The sequence below is a fragment of the Labeo rohita genome, chromosome 7 (genome assembly GCF_022985175.1).
Source record: "Labeo rohita strain BAU-BD-2019 chromosome 7, IGBB_LRoh.1.0, whole genome shotgun sequence".
NCBI classification, from domain to species: Eukaryota; Metazoa; Chordata; class Actinopteri; order Cypriniformes; family Cyprinidae; genus Labeo; species Labeo rohita.
The window spans coordinates 58522511-58545511 of record NC_066875.1 but is presented as its reverse complement, the minus strand read 5'-3'; the positions used below and the strand labels follow the sequence as shown (position 1 = coordinate 58545511).

The 23001-nt window shown below is 38.1% G+C and overlaps 2 protein-coding genes across 3 annotated transcripts in view; one reads left to right on the top strand and one right to left on the bottom strand.

Annotated features, from left to right (window-relative positions):
- LOC127167959 (uncharacterized) overlaps positions 1-22185 on the top strand; it is a 266166-nt gene extending 243981 nt beyond the window's left edge. The window contains exons 6-12 of the mRNA XM_051114397.1: positions 11789-11928; positions 20639-20650; positions 21059-21335; positions 21437-21576; positions 21673-21758; positions 21859-21954; positions 22061-22185. Of these exons, the coding sequence (XP_050970354.1) occupies positions 11789-11928; positions 20639-20650; positions 21059-21335; positions 21437-21576; positions 21673-21758; positions 21859-21897 (694 nt within the window). The 3' untranslated portion in view covers positions 21898-21954; positions 22061-22185. The remainder of the gene's footprint in view (positions 1-11788; positions 11929-20638; positions 20651-21058; positions 21336-21436; positions 21577-21672; positions 21759-21858; positions 21955-22060) is intronic.
- LOC127167957 (zinc finger CCHC domain-containing protein 12) lies at positions 2906-11770 on the bottom strand. Of its 2 annotated transcripts, none has more exons than XR_007828049.1 (2): positions 11490-11770; positions 2906-3138 (listed from the first exon to the last, which is right to left on the bottom strand). XR_007828049.1 is itself a non-coding variant. In XM_051114395.1 (2 exons), exon 2 carries the CDS (start codon positions 10269-10271, stop codon positions 8562-8564), a length of 1710 nt encoding a protein of 569 aa, XP_050970352.1. In that variant the 5' UTR covers positions 10272-11194; positions 11490-11770; the 3' UTR covers positions 6656-8561. The 2 variants fall into 2 exon arrangements, 1 of the variants encoding a protein (XP_050970352.1); XM_051114395.1 differs by lacking the exon at positions 2906-3138 and adding an exon at positions 6656-11194.
- Positions 22186-23001: the final 816 nt, after the last annotated feature.

Here is a 23001-nt window from a genome sequence, read left to right as displayed (position 1 = left end):
GATGATCTTTCTGTCTGTAGATGTGCTACAATTTCTACTCTTGCGGACGGTGCTACAGACACTTTCTCATGCGGTGGGATGAAGGGACGTTATGTGATTGTTCACATTCCTGGAGATCAAAAGATTCTTAGTTTTACTGAAGTTGGAGTCTACGGGTATTTGACAGGTAATTTAATGTTTTCAACATTGAATGTAATAAATACTTTTTAAAAATGTCTAATAAAGACATAGTTTGTCAAATCTAAATAATTTATCCATGCTCATATCCACAAATAATTATTATATTTATTTAAACAAATCAGTACTAATCACTTTCATTATATTTATGCTGCATCAGTAAACATTTTTAAAGGGCCAGTTCACCCCAAAATAAAAATGCAGTCATCAGTCATTTAGACTTCAAAATTTGTTTATTCATTAAGATTTCCATGACATGTTACATTTGCATAAATTAACATTTCCCAAAACAAAACACACTTTTCATTCAAATTAAATGTTTTGAAGATGGAGAGATGTGTTGTTGTAAAAGAGGGCATTAGTGTTCCACCAGGTTGTTAAGGTACTAATGGAGTAATTATTGTGAATGTAGTTGTGAGGGCATTGTTAGACACAACACTGTGTTTATAATTCAGTTTGTTGACAACAGTTGATGTAGAATGAATCACTGAACCACTGCAAAGTTTGTACATTGATATGTGTAATCAGTGGCGGATCTAGAAAATAATTATTAGGGTGGCAAAGAGGTGGCATGGGGTCTATGAGAGGTGGCAACGCAAAAACAAGCCCCCATGCATAGTTGCTGGGGATTTATAGTCTGACATACACAGTTGTGTTCACAAATATTGCATTACCATTAAGTAATCATCTATACTGTTTAAAATGAAAAAAAAATAAATAACGTTTCAGTGTTACTTTTCATCATGGCACCAAGTCAGTAAATAATATAAAAAAAAAAAAAAAAAAAAAAAAAAAAAACTTCAACAGGTTACACTGTAAATGTTTCTGAGCTTGTATCACTAAAGACGACATGTGATTCTTTTAAATATGGTATAAATCACATTTTAGTGCAAGTTTAAGATGTTAATGTCGATGATAATTTCCTAACATTAGAAAGAAATGTTATAATATCAAAGCACTGAAACTGGATCAGTTTTGGAAACAATGTTTGATTTTCTGTTATTAACAGAGGTGGGAATGTATGTAATCACCCAGAACACACTATCAACCATATAATCTAGCAACACCCCAGCAACCACATAGGAAGGGCCTAGCAACCACCCAGAATATCCTAGCAACCAACTAGCAACACTTTAGCAAACATCTAGAACATCTAACTGACCAAACTATTTGTTTTTAAACAAGACTTTAAGACAAGCCAACATAAATTTGTCTTTCAAACGTTTCAATCTAGTTTTTGCAGGTATTCTTAAATGCTTACAATAATTAAAAAAAGAAAAAAAAAAAGTTTACTCCTGACACAAGACTATATCTCTCAGTTATGCAAAAAATGCAGTAGGCTACACATAAAAAATGGTTATAAATAAAATTTGACAGTCACACTTTTGAAGGTGTACAACATGTGCTACAGTTTACTGTACATATAAAATAGTGAAAGTCCATCATCTAATGTACTTGTATTGTACTATGTAATTATACTGTATTTGTAAGTATAATACCCATGTAAAAGATTTGTTAATTTCTCTCCTCTCTCCGTTGTTGGATGCAGAGATTCTGACTGGTGTGTCATCAGTTTTGCTACTTAATGTTTAACTTACTTATTGTTAAACTTTTTGAGAAATGTGTCTTTGTTTTGAGCACTGAATGAATGGTTTGGGAAAGTGAGCCAACTAAAATCAGTTACATTTTGTTAACAATAGAGAAAACTTCAATATGACCAGATGCTAACCTAACTCTGCTATACGTTTTTGTGATCGGCATCTTCTTATTGATTTCATGATGTTATTGTTTTGTCGGATACGGCAAAAATGTCTATATCCATGATAAAAATGGAGCGAGCGGTCAGAGAATCGGATCACCAAAAAATTATGCGATGAATCTCAGACATATCCGGACGGGGTTAGATTTCTCAGAGGACTTCTGAGTTAGCCAAGAAGCGGTAATTATCCGATTCACGGACATGTGTAAAACAATTTGTTAGTGAACTGGGCCACGCTTTGTGTTTTTGACTCAAAAAAAAAAAAAAAAAAAACGGATCATAAGAGTCATTTGTTAAGTAAGTCGAATACGCTGGGTGCACTGCGTGCACATTTTATTGAAAGATGTCTTTTTTGCCATTATTTTGCGTTATGCTGTCATCGCTCACTACTGGACCAGATCTAGGTTCTCAAGGAGTGGGGGAACAAACATAAAATCAGACTGGAGACCAGATCTTTAGTATAAAAGCCGGCACTTTACTAAAAGGCAATCAATATTATACAGACAAGTTGTTTAAGAAAAGTCTTGTAAATGTTATAAAAGAGAAATCTTTTTCTATTAGTTTTCTTTTGTTTTTTAATAATTATAAATAGTTATAAATAATAAACTAATAAATAATAATAAGTTAATTATTTTTATACAGTGGATCCACTTGTATTTGATGTCCTATTAAAGCTGATAATTTGTCTGATTTAACTTTTCTTTTTGTTTTTTTTTTTACAGGCGAGAGAAAAAAAAAAAAAACTCAAAATAAACAAAATAAACAATCACATATTATGTCATAACACACACACACACACAATACAATAAAAATATCTATAACACTTAAATTCAATTCAGTTGTGTGATGTAGTTGAGTTCAGTTCAAATGCTGTGTAATGTATTTTAGTTCAACACGGTTCAGTTGTGTGATGTAGTTCAGTTCAATTCAAAAATGAAGGAAAAAAAAAAAAAAAAAAGTTGTGGAAGAAAAAAAATGTTCCCGGGAAAAAAATGGAAGAAATAGGTGAAAGGTTGTTGTCCTGCTCAATCCGTGATCCAGTGAGTTTACCGACAATCCAGCGCGTGTAATCGGTCTCTTTCGTCGTCGAATGAGGATCAAAGCTCTGGTCTGGGTTGGCTCGCCATCTAAACTCTCGGTATCGTGAGTCCTCTCATTGTTCGTCACACAGGAGTTTTTCGTGCTTAAATAAAAAACCTGACCTACACAATAGGTCACAAAGGAATCTTGTTATTGTAACAGTAAAGATTTACAAACACTACAACCCGCAGCGTCAATGTTACATCGTTCAATTAACTCAACTGTCACTTTGTACTCAAACAATAACATTCAACAGTTCACACAGTTCACAATAAATACCCATATAATGTTCAAATAAACCATTAAACAATGTATCCTTTACAGTTTTTGATGTTTAACCGTTAGCTTTTTCTTGTAGCTATTATGAAACGTTGTTGACAACCGATCCAAGTTCAACATATAATGTGTCAAACTCACCAAAACCGCTGTTTTCTAATTTAATTATGTTTCCTTCAGGTTCGCGATCAGGTAAGTATTGTCTTTCTTCTTTCCTGGCTTCTTAAAATCAACTTGTTAATTAATTATTTCCCTCATTAATATCTTTGATCTTTCCGCTTTCTCTCTCTGCCGTTGCTCTCCGGTTTTTACGTGCGCGAGTTGTTCTCTTAAAGGGGAAGCAGCACTATATTCCTAACTGGCATGTTTTCATTCAAATTCCCTATAGGCTCTAATTATGTACTATAACTATGGTCATTGAAACCATATTTTAATGTGGGTTACATCCTCCCCTCCTTATCTAATGCACGTCCCTGTGCATTGCCTTAGGAATCTACACTGTCTGAACTCTGCAAGGTTCTGGGTAACTGAATTGTACTAGGGAGTTTTCAAGTGCTTCACTCAGACTCTGGAAAAGGGACTGGACTATTGTAACTAGTGGATTCCCTAACTCCGGGTAAGTTAACTGTTGAGTCACTTTCCTGTTTCTAGTTGATCTTCTAAGGCATCTCATTCCCGTTTCTGCTTCAGTTTGGTCCATGACACCTATATCTTCACCTCTTTCTGAAGCTTGTGCAGGACAATTGATGCTATTCACTTCTCTTTCAGGTATGTCAGATCTCTGTCCTACAGGTAAGTTATCCTCCACAGGACTAGGTAGGCTCCTTTCCTCAGGATCAGGTAAGTTTCTCTCTTGTGCATCAAGTAGGTTTCTATCTCCAGGATCAGGTAAGTTTCTCTCTTCAAGATCATATAAGTTTCTCTCTCCAGGATCAGGTAAGTTTCTCTCTTGAGGATCAGGTAGATTTCTTTCTTCAGCATCAGGTAAGTTTCTCTCTCCAAGATCAGGTAAGTTTGGGTTATAAACCTGTACTGGATCATTAGGAAAAGCTTTAGTTACATCAGAAGGAGAGTGCCCAGCCGCGGTCAACGCAGCGGAAGGAACTGAATCTCTTTTCCCTGGCAAATACTTCACAATAGATGAGATATTATCTGTACCCACGGTTTCCACTGTTATGTTTCTGGGACCATCAACATAACATCCTTCGAGGTCAGACTGGGGATCATCCTCATCAGTTTCACCAGATAGGTCACTGTTTGGGTATTGTCGAGTTCTTGGCCTTCTTGCTACCTTTGTATTATCAGCTTCATCTTCCACTTGAGTCATAGGAAGGAAACCACACGGCAGCAGGAGATCACGATGAAGGGTTCTTTGTGGGCCTTCTCTAGTTTCAGGTCTCACTACATATACAGGAACACCTTCAGACTGTTTTAGGACGACATATACATCTGACTCCCACCGGTCAGCTAATTTGTGTTTGCCTCGAAGGCGGACATTCCTGACCAAGACTCGATCTCCTTCCTTTAAAGTGGAATTGACTACGTGTTTGTCGAATCTCGTTCTGTTGCGATCTGCTGTCTTCTTTGCACTCTCTGTAGCTAACCTGTAACTCTCTTGTAACTGGGACCTCAAGTTGTTGACATACTGGGAGTGGGATCCTGGCTGATGATTTATAGGTAAGCCAAGGGCTAAGTCGATGGGCAATCTTGGTTGTCGCCCAAACATCAACTCATAAGGGGTAAAACCAGTCACTTCATTTTTAGTACAATTATAAGCGTGAACTAATGGTTTCACATAGTTCTGCCACTGATTTTTCTTTCGATTCTCAAGGGTTCCAAGCATGTTCAGTAGAGTTCTGTTGAAACGCTCAACAGGGTTTCCTCTTGGATGATATGGTGTGGTTCTCACTTTCTGCGTACCAATGAGCTCACACAACTCTTTTATGATCCGGGACTCAAAGTCAGGCCCTTGGTCACTAAGGAGCTTCTCAGGGATGCCATAGTGGACAAAGAAGTGGTCCCACAAGCACTTAGCTACTGTTCGAGCCTTTTGGTTTGGGGTGGGGACAGCTACTGCATACTTAGTGAAGTGGTCGGTAATGACCAGAATGTCTTTGATGTTGTTGGAACCTGGCTCCACTGAGAGGAAGTCCATGCATACGAGCTCGAGTGGTCTTGTAGCTGTGATATTAACAAGTGGTGCAGCTTTCTCAGGCAAAGACTTGCGTCGTACACAGCGGTGACATGTTTTGATCCTGCTTTCCACATCGGCTGACATCTTAGGCCAATAAAAACGTTTGCGAACAAGGTCTAGAGTTCGTTCCACACCCATGTGGCCCATATCATCATGCAGGCTTTTCAGAACAAGGGGTCTCAAAGTTTCAGGCAGCACAAGTTGGTGGTAAGTTTGAATACCTTCTTGTCGTTTTCGGTACAGGATACCATTTAGGATTTTGAGTTTACTCCATTCCCTTAATAAGAGACCTAACTCAGGGATTTCTTTTCGGAGGGATGGTGAAACTGTTTCCCCTGTTTCCATTTGTCTGAGTATCTCACAGATACAGGTGTCTGCCCTTTGTCTTTCTCTTATGTCTTCTGGTGCAAATGGAGCTATGACAGGTAAACCACCAAACTGATCCTCTTCTTCAAAGCTTTCAGGAAGAGCCTTCGGATGGTGGGCAAGGGACACAACAAGAGTGGGTTTGGGCGATGTCTCGGCAGGAGGATTATTGATCACTAGGTGAACTATGTGCTTGTCACAGATAGCTTTGACAGTGTTTTCATTCATAGTCACATGTTCAGATCCCAAGTGCCTCTTTGTAAACTGCTGTATTCTTTCCACTTCTTTTTGTGACAAAGCATCATCAGGTAATCTGCTGTGTGGTCTTCTAGACAGCCCATCTGCATCCTGATTTTGTTTTCCGGCTCTGTATTGCAGTTGGAAGTCAAACGTCGACAGAGCAGCTAACCATCTGTAGCTCGTGGCATCAAGCTTAGCAGATGTAAGGATATATGTTAATGGATTACTGTCTGTGACAACAAGGAATGAGCTCCCATACAAGTAATCCTGGAATTTTTCTGTTATGGCCCATTTAAGAGCGAGGAACTCTAATTTATGGGCGGGGTATTTGCTTTCACACTTTGACAATCCTCGGCTTGCATAAGCAATGACCCTTTTCTGACCTTGTTGTTCCTGGTAAAGAGCTGCTCCGAGGCCTGAGGTGCTTGCATCTGTGTGCAAGATGTAGGGTAACTTGGGGTCAGCAAATCCAAGGATGGGAGCATCCGTCAGCTTCTCAATCAGCGTGTCAAATGCTGCTTGGCACGCGGGTCCATCGGTCGCCAAAGAGGTCCTTAGGGTTGTGGTATCTCTTAGCTTTACCTGCGGCACTAATACGTTTTCTCAGAGGTGGATATCCTGCAGTAAGTTCATTGAGTGGCTTCACCATCTTTGAATAGCCCTTGATGAATCGGCGATAGTAGCCACAGAATCCCAGAAATGTTCTTAACTCTTTCAAATTGTTTGGTTTTGGCCAGGTTTTTAAAGCTGCTATCTTCTCCGGGTCTGTTTCAATGCCCTTTGTAGACACAATGTGGCCTAAGTACTTCACAGATGTCTGAAAGAACTTGCATTTTTCTGGTGAGAGCTTAAGGCCATACTCTTTCAGTCTGTTTAGCACTCGCAGCAACCGCTCTTCATGCTCTTCAAGCGTTGAGGAGAAAACAATGAGATCGTCCAGGAAAACTAGTGCTTGTTTCAGGTTCAACTCTCCTATGCAGCGTTCCATGAGCCTCTGGAATGTACTTGGGGCATTTGTTATCCCTTGAGGCATCCTGTTGAACTCGAAGAACCCTAGTGGGCAAACAAAGGCTGTTTTGTGTTTGTCTGCTTCCTCCATTTCAATTTGATAAAAGCCAGATTTCAGATCCATCACTGAGAACCATTTGGATCCAGTCAGTGCAGAGAAAGATTCTTCTAAATTGGGCAGAGCATAGGAGTCTTTTACTGTTTGAAGATTCAGTTTTCTGTAGTCAATGCACAGTCTGACATCACCATTCTTTTTCCTGACGACTACAATCGGTGAAGAAAAAGGGGATTCAGATTCACGGATGATTTCTGCATCAAGAAGTTGATGAAGATGGTTACGCACAGCTTCTATGTCTTGAGGGTGTACGGGCCTCGCTCTATGCTTGAAGGGTGTTTTATCGTTGAGGTTTATACGATGTTTAACTTTGTCAGTACGACCAAAATCAAGCTCATGCTGTGCAAACACTTCTGGCATGGAGTTCAATCTTTTAATTATTCTCTCTTTCCACTCACTGGGTACTGGAGAGTTTCCAAAGTCAAAACTGAGGTTTGGTTTGTGATCAGGTTTTGTTTGGGAGTCTGATGTGGAAGATTCGATGGACTGAACACTCTTTATGGCATGAATCTCTCCAATCACTGCCTTTGGAGACAAGGTAATGTCGTGGTTTGACTCATTTTTCAGAATGACTGGTATGCAGCGCGACAGCTTAGTAGGTAGATTTGCTATGCTATCTGTTACCAGCATGCCACCTGGCAAGGGAGCTGATTTTGGCGATTCTACCATCACCCATCTTCCTGCATTGGGTGTCCTGTAATTCACTGTTCCTTTAAGGACTTGGGTCTGACCAGCTGCAATTGTCTCAGACCTACTGCTGTGTAGTCTCACCTCTCCCAGACTGGAATCGACAGACCATCTTTTCCTGACTTCAAGAGTCTTCAAGACAACTTTGCAGCCATAGGGTAATAAATCATTGTCTTGAGGCGCAGTGTCTGCATATTGTTCATAAAGGGCATCCAGAGTGTTGGTACCTATTAGAACTGATGACAGAGTGGAACGCATATCAGGCACAATCAGGGCTAATGTGGGAACTTCAATGTCTTTTCCCAACAAACTCCTAGGGAACTTGATCGTCGTCTCAACATACCCAATGTAAGGGACTTCTTGACCATTAGCTCCTTCTATTTCAAGCAAGTTGTTTAATGATTCAATCGGCAGATGAGACAGGTTCTCTTGATAGAAAGAATTGGGAATCGTTGTCACTTGAGAGCCTGTATCTAACAAACAATTACAACGTCTCCTCCCCACAGTCACTTGTGCAGTGCATTTGGCCCCAATTAAACCTTTCGGTAGGGTCACTAGTTCTCCCTTACTCTGGGAGTGTGCATAAGATGAGCAATGTTTCTTCTTGGGACACTTTGCTTGTGTCTCAGTTCCTGTTTGTCCCCCAACCGGAACTGGAACTAGTTTAAATGATCAGGCTTTGGAACACCATTCTCAATGTCCCATGATAGCTGCTTTTCTCTAAGCTGCTCTCTTTTTGAAGCTACCAGAGAGGGGTTTGGCTCAGCTTCACACTGGGGTTTGATGTGCCCATCCTCTCCACATCTGAAGCAATACCACGGTTTCGGCCTATTGCTTCTGTGGGTATTTGCATCTCGACTGTGTGACTGTGACTTCTGTGGTAAAGGAGCATCAGCAGCAGACTTTGCAATGGCTGGCTTGGGAGTTACAGGCTTGGCAGCTGGTTTACATGTTTTTTGACTATCTCTCTGCGTGATCCGCGTGAGCTGGGATTGTAAGTCAGCTATCTGTCTCTTTAGGTCTTGAACTTCATTCTTGGAATGAGAAGTAGACTGTGATGGGATGCATTCCTCCTCATACTGAAAATAAACACCTTGATAATGAGATGACACTTTCTGCTTTGAGGCACTGAAGTACTGCTTCATACGCGATGCTTTGGAGGTCCTTTTGTCTTCTGCCGTGCGGAGCAACAGGAGAAGTTCTGCAAAGGTAGGTGGGTTCTGCTTCTTCTGTTCTAGCTGCAGTTCAGATATTAAGATGTTGTCCCAACAACCTCTAATAAACTGTTTTAAAAGTTGTCGATCAAGATCGCTTGCAGACACACCTCCCCTCCTGAAGGCAGTGTTCAGCATCACTTGCAGTCTTTGAAGGTAAGCTGAAGGCTTCTCACCATTATCTTGCACAGTATTAAGGTACTTTGCAAAGGAATCGTCTCCATCTTCAACAGTACCAAAGGCAGAATCTAGAATCTCCAAGTACATGCCTGGGGGAGATTCAGGTGTCAGGTGCTTCACTATGTCAATGGCGGGCGATGAAAGGCTTTCAAGGAGTTTGCGAGATTTGTATAAATCTGGCTGTTTTGTATCTTTGAGAAGCAATTCCACATTGGCACGCCATGTCTCATAATTCACTTCATTGTTGGGGTGAGGGCAGCGCCCTGAGAAGGGTCTGAGTCGTAGGGGTGCATGAAATTGCATAGCAGATTCTTCGTTTCTAACTATGTGTTCAACAATCACTCGCTGTACTTCAGGTGGACTGACGTCAGAAAGTTTCAATGCAGGCTGTGTTCTCCTTTCAGAAGAAACCAGTGGTGGAGACCAGTTATGATCTGGCTGAACAAATGGCTCTCGAACTGTACTGGACGGAGGACTAACTTGAGCAGTAGCTTCTGTAATATCGTGCTCTTGAGTGTTAGGTGAGTTGGACTTCATTGGGTTATCCAGGTCAACAGCTTCACTGATGATGGAAAGCTCTTCTTTTAGGATAGTCGTTAAATCTCTTCCAGTCAGTTTTGCTAATTCCTTTAGCTCTGAGAGGTAAGTCTGAGTAACTGATTTGCTGACTACAGGTGTGTAAGCACTGGCTAAAGTTCTAATAAGGTAAGTGGTGTTAGCTTGGGTTCTAGCATGGAATTGGTGAAGCTTGTGAGGTAAAATGGATGAAAGGGACTGCACAGCTGTGCCATATGCATATTCTACTATGACTTGCTTGTCGGTCTCTGACTCAGAGGAATCTACTGGAATTATCCTATGAATAGACCCATACTGCTTAAGAAAGTCATAGACGTGTTCGTCAGATTCTGTGCCGGTTATTCCACTAATTATAACTGCATTGGGGATTTTAACACTGCTCGTTTGAACTACTTCCATTATGAATTAACTTAACAGCTATTATCTGGTCTCTAAATGCTAGTGCTATATTTGTTTTGGCCACTCCTGGCTGGCTCGCCAAATTTTGTAGCACCCGCGTACTCAAACGCGTCACTTTCACTACTGGACCAGATCTAGGTTCTCAAGGAGTGGGGGAACAAACATAAAATCAGACTGGAGACCAGATCTTTAGTATAAAAGCCGGCACTTTACTAAAAGGCAATCAATATTATACAGACAAGTTGTTTAAGAAAAGTCTTGTAAATGTTATAAAAGAGAAATCTTTTTCTATTAGTTTTCTTTTGTTTTTTAATAATTATAAATAGTTATAAATAATAAACTAATAAATAATAATAAGTTAATTATTTTTATACAGTGGATCCACTTGTATTTGATGTCCTATTAAAGCTGATAATTTGTCTGATTTAACTTTTCTTTTTGTTTTTTTTTTTACAGGCGAGAGAAAAAAAAACTCAAAATAAACAAAATAAACAATCACATATTATGTCATAACACACACACACACACAATACAATAAAAATATCTATAACACTTAAATTCAATTCAGTTGTGTGATGTAGTTGAGTTCAGTTCAAATGCTGTGTAATGTATTTTAGTTCAACACGGTTCAGTTGTGTGATGTAGTTCAGTTCAATTCAAAAATGAAGGAAAAAAAAAAAATAGTTGTGGAAGAAAATGTTCCCGGGAAAAAAATGGAAGAAATAGGTGAAAGGTTGTTGTCCTGCTCAATCCGTGATCCAGTGAGTTTACCGACAATCCAGCGCGTGTAATCGGTCTCTTTCGTCGTCGAATGAGGATCAAAGCTCTGGTCTGGGTTGGCTCGCCATCTAAACTCTCGGTATCGTGAGTCCTCTCATTGTTCGTCACACAGGAGTTTTTCGTGCTTAAATAAAAAACCTGACCTACACAATAGGTCACAAAGGAATCTTGTTATTGTAACAGTAAAGATTTACAAACACTACAACCCGCAGCGTCAATGTTACATCGTTCAATTAACTCAACTGTCACTTTGTACTCAAACAATAACATTCAACAGTTCACACAGTTCACAATAAATACCCATATAATGTTCAAATAAACCATTAAACAATGTATCCTTTACAGTTTTTGATGTTTAACCGTTAGCTTTTTCTTGTAGCTATTATGAAACGTTGTTGACAACCGATCCAAGTTCAACATATAATGTGTCAAACTCACCAAAACCGCTGTTTTCTAATTTAATTATGTTTCCTTCAGGTTCGCGATCAGGTAAGTATTGTCTTTCTTCTTTCCTGGCTTCTTAAAATCAACTTGTTAATTAATTATTTCCCTCATTAATATCTTTGATCTTTCCGCTTTCTCTCTCTGCCGTTGCTCTCCGGTTTTTACGTGCGCGAGTTGTTCTCTTAAAGGGGAAGCAGCACTATATTCCTAACTGGCATGTTTTCATTCAAATTCCCTATAGGCTCTAATTATGTACTATAACTATGGTCATTGAAACCATATTCTATCTGTAGATGTGCTGTTATTCCTGCTATTCCAGCAGGTGAGTCCTACAACTACTCATGCAGTGGGATGGAGGGACGTTATGTGAATCTGATCATTCCTGGAGACATGAAGATACTCACTCTGTGTGAGGTGGAGGTTTATGGACAAGGTCGCATATTTACAATGTCACATATTTTTGTCAAGGTTTTAATAAAAGTAACCTAATTCATATTACATGTATCTGTGTATCTTTATTTATAGTTCCAGTTTTAAAAAGATCATTTGTAAAGATGCAGTTTAACTCCAGAGTTGATTTAAGTGACCCTTCAGTGAGAGAAAATGTTCTGAAACAGGTAAGAGAAAGAAACAAATTCAACTATAAAAAATACCAGCAGCTCTCATTTGGTTTCCCTCTTTTGAAAAACAGACCCTCAAGTTATTTCAGAAAAATCGCCAAATACTCCAGAGCTACTTTTTGAGAAATATAATGACATTGTTTTAATCAGGGACTGTGCTGCACAGCTGACGGATGTCCTAACAGATATCTTCAACACCTCGCTGAGCCAGGCAGTTGTCCCTACGTGTCTCAAATCCACCTCCATAATTCCAGTACCAAAGAAATCCCCTGTGTCCTGTTTGAATGACTACCGCCCCATAGCACTAAATCCAATCATGATGAAGTGCTTTGAGAGGTTAGTTATGCACAATATCAAAACCAGCCTCCCCAACACACTCGATCCGCTCCAGTTTGCATACCATCCAAACCGCTCCACGGACAATGCCATTTCCTCCACCCTACACCTGACTCTTGCTCGCTTAGAAAACAAAGACTTTTATGTTAGAATGCTGTTCATTGACTTCAGCTCAGCATTCAACACAATAATCCCACAACAGCTCATCAACAAACTAAACCTTCTGGGCCTCCACCTCCCTTTGCAATTGGATCTTGGACTGGAAGACCTCAGTCAGTTCATGTCGGCCACAACACCTCTAGCACTACCACACTGAGCACAGGTGCCCCACAGGGCTGTAAGCTCAGCCCGCTGCTCTTCACGCTGCTGACCTACGACTGCACTGCCAAGTTCAGCTCCAACCACATCATCAAGTTTGCTGATGACACAACGGAGGTAGGTCTCATCAGCAACAATGATGAAACACACTACAGAGAGGAAGTGGCTCAGCTGGCTGAATGGTGTGGCGCTAACAACCTGTCCCTAAATGTGAGTAAGACAAAGGAGGTTGTGATGGACTTCAGGAGGAACTCTGTTGACCACCCCCCACTGACCATCGACAGCTTGGCTGTGGAGAGAGTCAACAGCACTAAATTCCTGGGGGTGCACATCACTGAGGATCTCACCTGGACCACCAACACCATGTCCGCCAGCTGAGAAGGGCAAGTCTTCCTCTACCCATCCTCACCACATTCTACAGGGGAACCATTGAGAGTGTGCTGACCAGCTGCATCACTGTCTGGTACAGGAACTGCAGTGCTGCTGACTGAAAGACCCTACAACGAACAGTGAACACAGCTGCAAAGATCATCGGTGCCCCTCTCCCTTCCCTTCTGGACATTTTCCTTGCACGACAGTCTGTATCGTGAAGGACCCCACCCATCCCTCCCATCATCTCTTCCAGCTCCTGCCATCAGGAAGCTGCTACAGGAGCATGTGAGAGCTCTCAATTCCAACCACCTCACCCCCCTCTGAAACCTTATCCACAATGTCCTATAAACACTACATGTTACACAGGAAACATTGTGCACCTGAGTGTGCTATATACAGGTGAGTGGGCTAGACAAACCACCTGTAGAAACACCCTTTTTGCACCAGACACTTTCTTATTAACACTCCACGTTACAAGGACCTAATAAGGACTTAACAAATGTCTACTTGTCAGTGCACCACAAATCATATTGCACTATTTGCTTCTTAACCTTTAAATACCTCTTCTGCACATTATGATGCACAGTTATCATGTAAAGTACTTGTATAATCTGTCTTAGGTTATGTGTATGTATAGTCAATTATTTATAGTTACATGTATAGGTTTAAAAAATTGTTTCTACGTCTAGTGTATGTATGTTCATATTTATGTTTATTTATGTAGCACCGTGGTCCTGTGAGACACAACATTTCATTCCACTGTATGTCCACACGTAGCGGAATAACAATAAAGCTCGACTTGACTTGACTTGACAAGAAATGCGAATTGTACCTCATTGCTTGTGGTATGTCAAAAAAAAATCAGAAACAATGCAGTGAGCCACCTTTCTTGGATGAGGAAGTCATTAAAATGTACAGTGAGTTACAGTGAGTGAAATGTAAATGTAGAGTGAGAAGTAACTAAGAAAAGAAATTCAAAAGAATATTGAGAGACCAAAAAGAATCTGGCATATATTGGCATGTTTTTCACAAGAGCTCAAGGTTCAGGAGAAACAACTGAAGCACACGTCACAGATCTTAAACATAAGGTTGAATTCACTTATCTGGGACATAATCGTATGCAGGATAAAAGACGTCAATGTTCGTGCATGACTCTTGTGTGAGGCAGACCTCATGTTGGAAAAAGCTACAGACACTTGCAGGGCCAATGAGATAAGGTCAAATCAGATGAAAATGCTAGTTAAAGAAGTAGACATAGATAAGATAAGCAGTATATATATATAAAATACTAATAATAAAATAAAAAAAAAAAAAAAAAAATATATATATATATATATATATATACACACACATGTTACCTAATTACATATTCTGGCCACAGGATGTCATCTGTGGGACAAGATCAGCTTGCATTCACCTACAGAAAACAAAAGCACAACATCCAGTTTTAAGTGGTCAATGGCAACGTACCTGCAATTCTTGGATGAACAACCTGTGAAAAGTTAGGGATGGTGAGTACAGTATATAAAATAAAGGCTAAAGTTGACCTGTTTTCTGGCTTTGGCTGCTGACAAGAGGCATTACATTAAAAAAAAGACCCAAATGTGTCACCAAGATGGACAATATTGGAGTGATAGCAAAGCAAACAGAACTGACAGACTGGATTGAACAGCATGGCAACAGTAGTGTAAACGAACAAGATACATTTATCTATGGATCCACAAGACCTTAATAAAGCAATAAAGTGTGAATGTTACCCTGTACTGACAGTGGAAGAAGTGGTATCCAGCATGCCAAATGAAGATATTCTCAATCCTGGACACTAATCAAGGATTCTGGCAAACAAAATTGAAATATGAGAGTTCAAAACTCCGCACATTCAACATGCCAATACGGAGTTATAGGTTTCTTTTCTTACCGTTTGGTTTGTCTTCGGCCAGTGAAGTCTCCCAGCATGCAATCGCGCAGATGTTAGAAGGTCTTGAAGGTGTGGTCAGCATCATAGATGACATCCTACATCGTCCCACATCATCTCAGAAGAAGGTCTCAAACCAGATGATGAAAAGATGAGATCAATCATGCATAAAATGCTACTTCCTAAAAACCAACAAGCACTTATGAGATTCATGAGATTGATGCCAGCTCGGAAGGGCTCAGAAGAAGCTATCATTCTGCAAGATTAAAAAAAGCATCCAACGCATCAGACAGCAACCAATGTCACATTGTTGTACAGTCAACAGAATAAATGACTCAATAACTATTTTCTTTTCAATATTGAACACTAATGTTAAATAAAACAGAATACAAACCCATAATAAGAATGCAGGTGTGCTTGAGATTCACAGTACAGCAGAAATTACATTACATTACAATTACATAAAAAGAAAACAGAAGAAACTCTATGAATGACTGCTGCCCTTTTAAAACATGACGCACATGATTCATTTTAGACTGTGTTTACGAGGTCACTCGCCAACAAAGGTCATTTTGACATAATGTTGTGTGCATTTTTATATTAGAGAGCAAAAGATAACTCGATGAGCTACTGGCACACTGACCTGAAGCGGCATTCTAGTGCATCAGAAGCTTGTGTTCACACAGCCGCTTCACAGACAGCATGTAAAGTAATAAAATGAATTTCTTTTTCGCATCTTATCGTCCTTGTGTGTGTGTGTGTATAAAACAAGACAATAAAAGGTCTAAATGAACCTCATTTGGCAGAAAACTCCACAAGGAAGATGTGTGACGATATGCAGAAAAGGTTGAATGCGACGGCTCTGACATTCATTTACCAGATAAGCCAGACAGCAACTAAGTTAGCATTACGTAAACAATTGATGTGACATTTAAGAACATATAATTCTCTACGGAAGAATAAAAACTGGTTCTCCAAATTCAAAAGCCGACTTTACAAATGAAACTTTGACCGAGAAGCTCTCCGTGAGTAATGGCGCCTGCTCTTCACTGTTTTCGCGCCATAAGCCACCAAGGTTCTCGTTCCCACAGTGCAAAGCATAATTAAAAAATAACACAGATTTTTTTTTTTTTTTTTTTACAGTGTATAGTGACAAGTTTTCAAAAGTTTGCATCAGAATGGCTTTATGAATTATTTAAACAAAAATGTGTTCTGCTCGTGTTTCATGAATGAGGCCCAATGTCTTCAGGCGGGTGTGTTTAATTAGGGTTGGAGCTAAACTCTGCAGGGCAGTGACCCTCCAGGATTAAAGTTGCCCAACCCTGCTCTAATAGCTAATATTGCCCAAAGTCCATTGCATTATTGAAGAAGAAATTTATCACTAATTAACCAAACATGGTCATGCAAAAAGTGCACTGTACGTGCTCACGCTTTTATATGAATCTAATAAACTTGGGTACGACATGCATGTAAACTGTATGATGATGACACCTTTTGACTTGTAGGCTACGACGCACTGTACTATAGAAGAATAAAACGTCATCGGCATGCGCTAGTGGTAAACAAACAGAGCATAATGCGTCACACTTTGGCAGGTGTAGTTTATATGTGTGCCATTCACACTGAGTAAAATTATGTTATGTTTATTATGTTTAACATATGTTTCAAATAAATGACTAGACAAGACTGTTTGGGTTGTGAGTGTGCACACTTATTCAACAGTCATTAAGAAAACAGTGTGATTGCAGTGCTTAATAGACTAACCTTGGCTTCAGAAATAAATGAAAGAAAAAGACCAAAACTTCTATATGTTCTGTGTTTGTGAAAGAAAATGCAGCAGGTGTAGTGACAAAAGAGATGGGAGTTGAGTGTGATATGGAATGATGGGAGGAGAGACAATGTGTCTCATGTGATGTGCATTTAAATGAGTCCGCTGTAAAATGTATAAAACTCAGACTCTTCATCCTAAAAAAAAAAAGAGACGTACACCTTCAATCAGCCCTGATGAAGCACTTCAAGTGTCTGTGGATCTTGCTGGGTAAAGTACAACAAAGGCTACATTTATGTGTTATTTTACTAGATTCACACTAATATTAACACTATAAACTTTTGCTGAAATTTTTATTTATTTATTTATTTATTTATTTTTTGTTTTGTTTTGTTTTTACAGAATTTACATAATGTACTTAACAATGGGTTAATGTAGTTTTTTCAAAAAGAAAATAAAAAATATGTACAACAAGGCTGCATTCATTTGATTAAAAAATACAGTAAAGACAAAATAAGTTAAATATTATTGCAATTTAAAAATAGCTGTTTTCTATGTTTGTATTTTGTCAATTGTAATTTATTCCTGCAATCACAGCTGAATTTTTAGCATCATTACTCCAGTCTTCAGTTTGAGCCTTCCGAAATCATTCTAATATGAGCATTTGTTTGAAATATTTTATTTTTATAATATTATAAATGTCTTTACCATCACTTTTAATCAATTTAATGCAATGTGATAAAAAAATTTATCCCCAAACTTTTGAACAGTAAGAGGTTGCATAGGTCAGGAATTTGCTCGTCTCTGGATAGTTTTTCTCTGTGTATTTTTAATATTTACTTTATTAATCAAATTTTGTGTTAAACAGGTGCTCTTTTATGTAAGTAAATGGCTTGTCAGCCTTCATGTCTTTGGTCTGGTAGTGATTCCAAAGAAATATGTCCTTATCTGAGTCTGTTTCTAAAAAAAAAAAAAATAATGGATAGCAACAGTGGAAACGAAACACACAAAAAAAAAGCCAATAATGAGAGTACAGTAATAATAATAATAAACTCAGGGGGGCATAAGGCCAAGATTATCCCCCCACCCCTCCCCATGACAACACACACAAACATTTACATTATATTTACATTTAATTTTCATTTTCATTTAATCAACTTACAAATGAGGGCAATAGAAGCAATCAAAACAACACAAGAGCAACAATATATAAGTGTTGTGACAAGTCCTGGTTAGTCTAACTCAATACATGTAGATAGATACATGGCTATCAATGCAAATTGATGAACAGCAGCGTGACGTGTGTTCAAACAAAACAAGAGTTTAAACAAGGATTTGTGTATCATGTTCAGATAGAATGGGACTGATCTTAATATTGTTGTATAAAGCAAGTCTGCAGGACCAGGCAGTTTTAGCAGTGTGGTCTGTGAAATTCAGCTGATCATCAGACACAACTCCTGGCTGACTTTGAAGGTGTTATGGTTGACCTGCCTAGCTGGATGGATACTATACCATACCATACACATACCATGCCTAGCCTTGCGTTTTTTTTTTTTTTTTTTTTTTAAGACATTCATTGTAAAGCTTTTAATGTATGTGTTTTAACTAGGGTGTGTGATGCATTAAAAAAGCGAGTCATGCAATGTAAAAACACCAAAGGTGAAGTCCAGGCAACCACACACATGCCATACTTACCATGTTTTTTTTGTTTTTTTTTAATAAGGCATCCATTGTTAAGCTTTTACTAAATATGCATGTATCTCAGCTAATGTGACACATTAAAAAAAGAGAGGCATGTAATGTTTTGTCTATTCAAGGGAAAAAAAAATAAAAAAAAAAAAATTTAAAAAAAAAAAAACCTCAGTGAGTTTGGCACAGGCCCTAAGTTAATTAATCTTTAACTAAATTCAATATGAATATTTATATTAATTAGTGTTGTTACCTCTTTCCTTCCTCCTCATCCCCACCCCTTGCCTTACCAAAAAGAAGTATACTTCAAGTTTATTTTATTTAGTATACTTAAGAAAATGTTCAAGTATATTTTTAAGTATACGTTATGTAGTAAGTATTCAAATATCAGTGCACTAGTAGTATACTTTTAAATATACCATTTCAATACTCCATGGGACTAAATTGGCCCTTGAACTAGTTTACATCTATGTTTTCAGTATCTGAAAGTATACTAAAAGTGAACTTATAGGTATACTGATTACTAATTTACTAGTTTACTAACTGAATCCTTTTTAATGCATTTTTAGTACACTTTGAAGTATGGTCTTAGTAAACTACTAGTTTTATTCTAGCTTCATGCATTCTTTTTCATGCATTTTTTTTTTTCTTTTTTTTTTTTTTTTTTTAATATAAACACTTGAATGTGGGTAAGTTGCATAAATACAAAATAAATAAATAAACAACATTTTGAACAAAAAGCTAAAAAAAATTGATTAATTATATTATTATTATTATTATTATTATTATTATTATTATTATTATCAAAATTTAGATGGATTTGATCAACACCCCAAACTTGATAGTCATTATTACCTCTTCATGGGTCAAAATTTTATTTCATAACGTTACAGTTTTACTATCTATGGTTTTGATGCTGTTTCATGACTGACCATTGTGTTAGATTACACGTGGAATCATTTGGTTTTCTTCTTCACTTGTGTTTTGTAAGTTATGCACAGAACATGTACAATAGTGCCCCTATCGTATAACAATGAAAACACGGATTCTCAGAGCACAAGTATAGCTTAAATATACTTAGACTTTTTCTAAGTATAAAACAAGTATGCTTAAATGTCATTGTAAGTATATATCTGATAAGTACATAAAGCATGTTTCTGAGACGTACATAAAAAGTACACTGAAAGTATACTTTCCTGTTTTAGTTTAAAAGAAGTATACTAATAGCACACTTGAATAAACTTCTTTTTCGTAAGGGTCATCATATGTAAAAGTAGGTGGAGGTGTGTTTTGGTTGGTTTTAGGCAAATAAGGTCAGCAGAATCATGACTGCTGGAAGGTGTTGAGAGATAAGACGTGTCCAATCACATGCACATTTAGCTTTGCTTGTCAGGTTCGAGTCCACAGATCTACTTTGCAAGTTAAATTTAAGAAGGACATTGATGTTATTGATTGCTCTTTTTAATATCGATATTCGTATATTCGAATATCGATAGCCGTAGTGCTTCACAAGGCCTCATCTGCCCATCACTATCAGTAGTTTCCTCTGACACAAATCAATGTTTAGTGATCTCGTTATCACTTAGATTGTTTATTTATTAGCAACAATATAAGAGTGAATTAAAAAAAAAAATAAAAATTACAATGTGATTCAACAAAATCTGGTTTTCTGATACTGAATCCAATCACTTGTGTCCACAGGGTCTTTCTGGATTGAGGTTATAGCAAATGGACAAGAAGGTAACAATGCTTCAGTTTATTCTAACTCAAACGTTCAGGGGAAATTTTTAAAGGGTCAATTCACCCCAACATAAAAAAGTCTTGATTTACTCACCCTTGTGTCTTTCCAAATCAGTAAGAGTTTGTTTCTTCTTCAAAATACAAATGAAGATATGTTTCAAGAAATCTGATAGTTTTCTGTCCCTCCATTGACAGTCCACGCAACTACCACTGTTGCTTTGAAAAGTTTAAAAATCTTCTGGCATGAGGGTGAGTAAATCATGACATAACTTTCATTTTTAGGTCAATTAATCCCTTGCACAAAGACTGAAAGAGTTGTTGAAGCGTAATGGTGATGTTGTTGAAGTCACATGACTGCGGTGTATTTATATCAGTATCAGAAAAGCTTTATTTCCAAGTGTGTTCACACACACACAATGAATTTGTCTTGTTTGTTCATTTATTTATTTTTACTTTTGGTGACTGTATTTAGGCTTCAAAATGTGTTTATTCATGATGATTTTCATGACATGTTAAGTTTGCATAAATTATCATTTGCCAAAACAAAACAATCTTTTCATTCCAACTGAATGTTTTGAAGATGGAGAGTTGCGTTGTTGTAAAAGACCAGGTTCCACCAGGTTGTTAAGGTACTAATGGAGTGATTATTGTGAATGTAGTTGTGAGGGCATCGTTAGACACATCATTGTCTTTATAATTCAGTTAATTCAGTTTGTTGACAACAGTTGATGTATAATGAGTCACTGAACCACTGCAAAGTTTGTACATTAATATGTGTCATGTTTCTTTTCACAAATTTTGTCAGGAAATGTGGCAGTGGATGGAGCCGCTACACAGTCATCAGTGTATATGGACTGGTTTGCTGAAAAGGCCATTGATAGTAATCGAGGTCTCCAGCAGTATCCGTTATGCTCATCAACCAATCATGAGACTAATCCGTGGTGGAGGCTGGATCTGCGTGATGTGTACAAAATTAGTAAAGTGGTCGTCACTAACAGAAACGACTGCTGTGCAGAACAAATAAACGGAGCGGAGATTCACATCGGAAACTCTTTGGAGAACAATGGCAATGACAATCCCATGTGAGAAACTTGAGTTTGACAGAAAGAGAGACATTGAGCACAAATGTGAAGGATTAATGCAGATATGACAGTATTTCTAGATTCTTTCTCTCTGTCTGTAGATGTGCTGTTATTCCTGCTATTCCAGCAGGTGAGTCCTACAACTACTCATGCGGTGGGATGGAGGGACGTTATGTGAATCTGATCATTCCTGGAGACATGAAGATACTCACTCTGTGTGAGGTGGAGGTTTATGGACAAGGTCGCATATTTACAATGTCACATATTTTTGTCAACGTTTTAATAAAAGTAACCTAATTCATATTACATGTATCTGTGTATCTTTGTTTAGTTCCAGTTTTAAAAAGATCATTTGTAAAGATGCAGTTTAACTCCAGAGTTGATTTAACTGACCCTTCAGTGAGAGAAAATGTTCTGAAACAGGTAAGAGAAAGAAACGATAAAAGTCTCTGTGAGACATGAAGATTTGAGTGAATTGTTATATTTCAATCTAATCAGTTTAGTATAAATTTGTTATTTTCAGTTGGGATCTGTTCTGGCTGACAGAGGATTCAAAACGTGACTCTACATTGGTCTCAAACCCCTAAACGGGTGATCCAGAAGGTGAATGCTGATAAAAGTGAGTCTGTTCTCATAACTGTACAATAACATATGAAACAAGCTGCACAAATAAGAATGATTCTAAACTTGTTATGAGTTGTAATAGGCAAATATTTTATTTACAGGTCATTGTGGCAATGGAAAATAACACACTGGAAATCAACACTGTCTTTATCTGACTACTAGTTAAAGACATTAATTCTGATTCTAAATGCACTGCCTGGAATTTCTTTATAATTATGCTTAAAATGAAAACATTATTTAATTAACTTCTGTTTACTTTCCTTTTAGTGTTGCTTCACATATTTAAGAATTATAAAGCATTTTGTGTAATTGTGTATTGAAAACAAACAGAGACAAATAGAAATAAATCTAATGAAAATAATTAAATAAATGTTAAATGTACATTCACACAACCCACGGGTGTAATTAATTTAAATATTTCAGTTGTGTATTCACTGTCATAGGCTATTTTATTCTTACTGTAAAACCTATATATTGTACATTGAATTGTTTTACTATTTAAAGTAAATTTCCATTTCATGATGTTGGAGCAGGTGGTGCCTTACTTTTCTGCTTAGTTAGACTACTGTGGAAAGTGTTTGCAATTTGCTTATGTAAGCGAACCAGGCACACCTCTATGTTGTAAACTTCAACATTGTATAATGCATTAAGCGGCTTTCACACCGAACACAGAAAGCGCTGCGCTGGCCACTGGGTTCAACTAATTTAAACTTTGAGCGCGGCATGTGCGGCTTGTGCGCCAGTGGTGTGCGTGCTTTGGTCGACACAGAAACGAGCCGTCCTTGCGCAGCACAAGCAATTGAAATTAATGGGTTTCATAGCGTAGCGCTTTCCGCATTCGGTGTGAAAGCCGCTTTATGCGTCATCCTTTATCATTACTCCAGCTAATGAGACAGACAGTCAAGCTGCATCAATCACAAATTTTCAGACCCACAGCTGAACAACAGAACTACAGAAGCGTGATTTAGCCGGTTAGCAAGACATGTGCAGGGTTGTTACACAATATAACATACACAACTACTTAATTTGAACGATCGCTAGA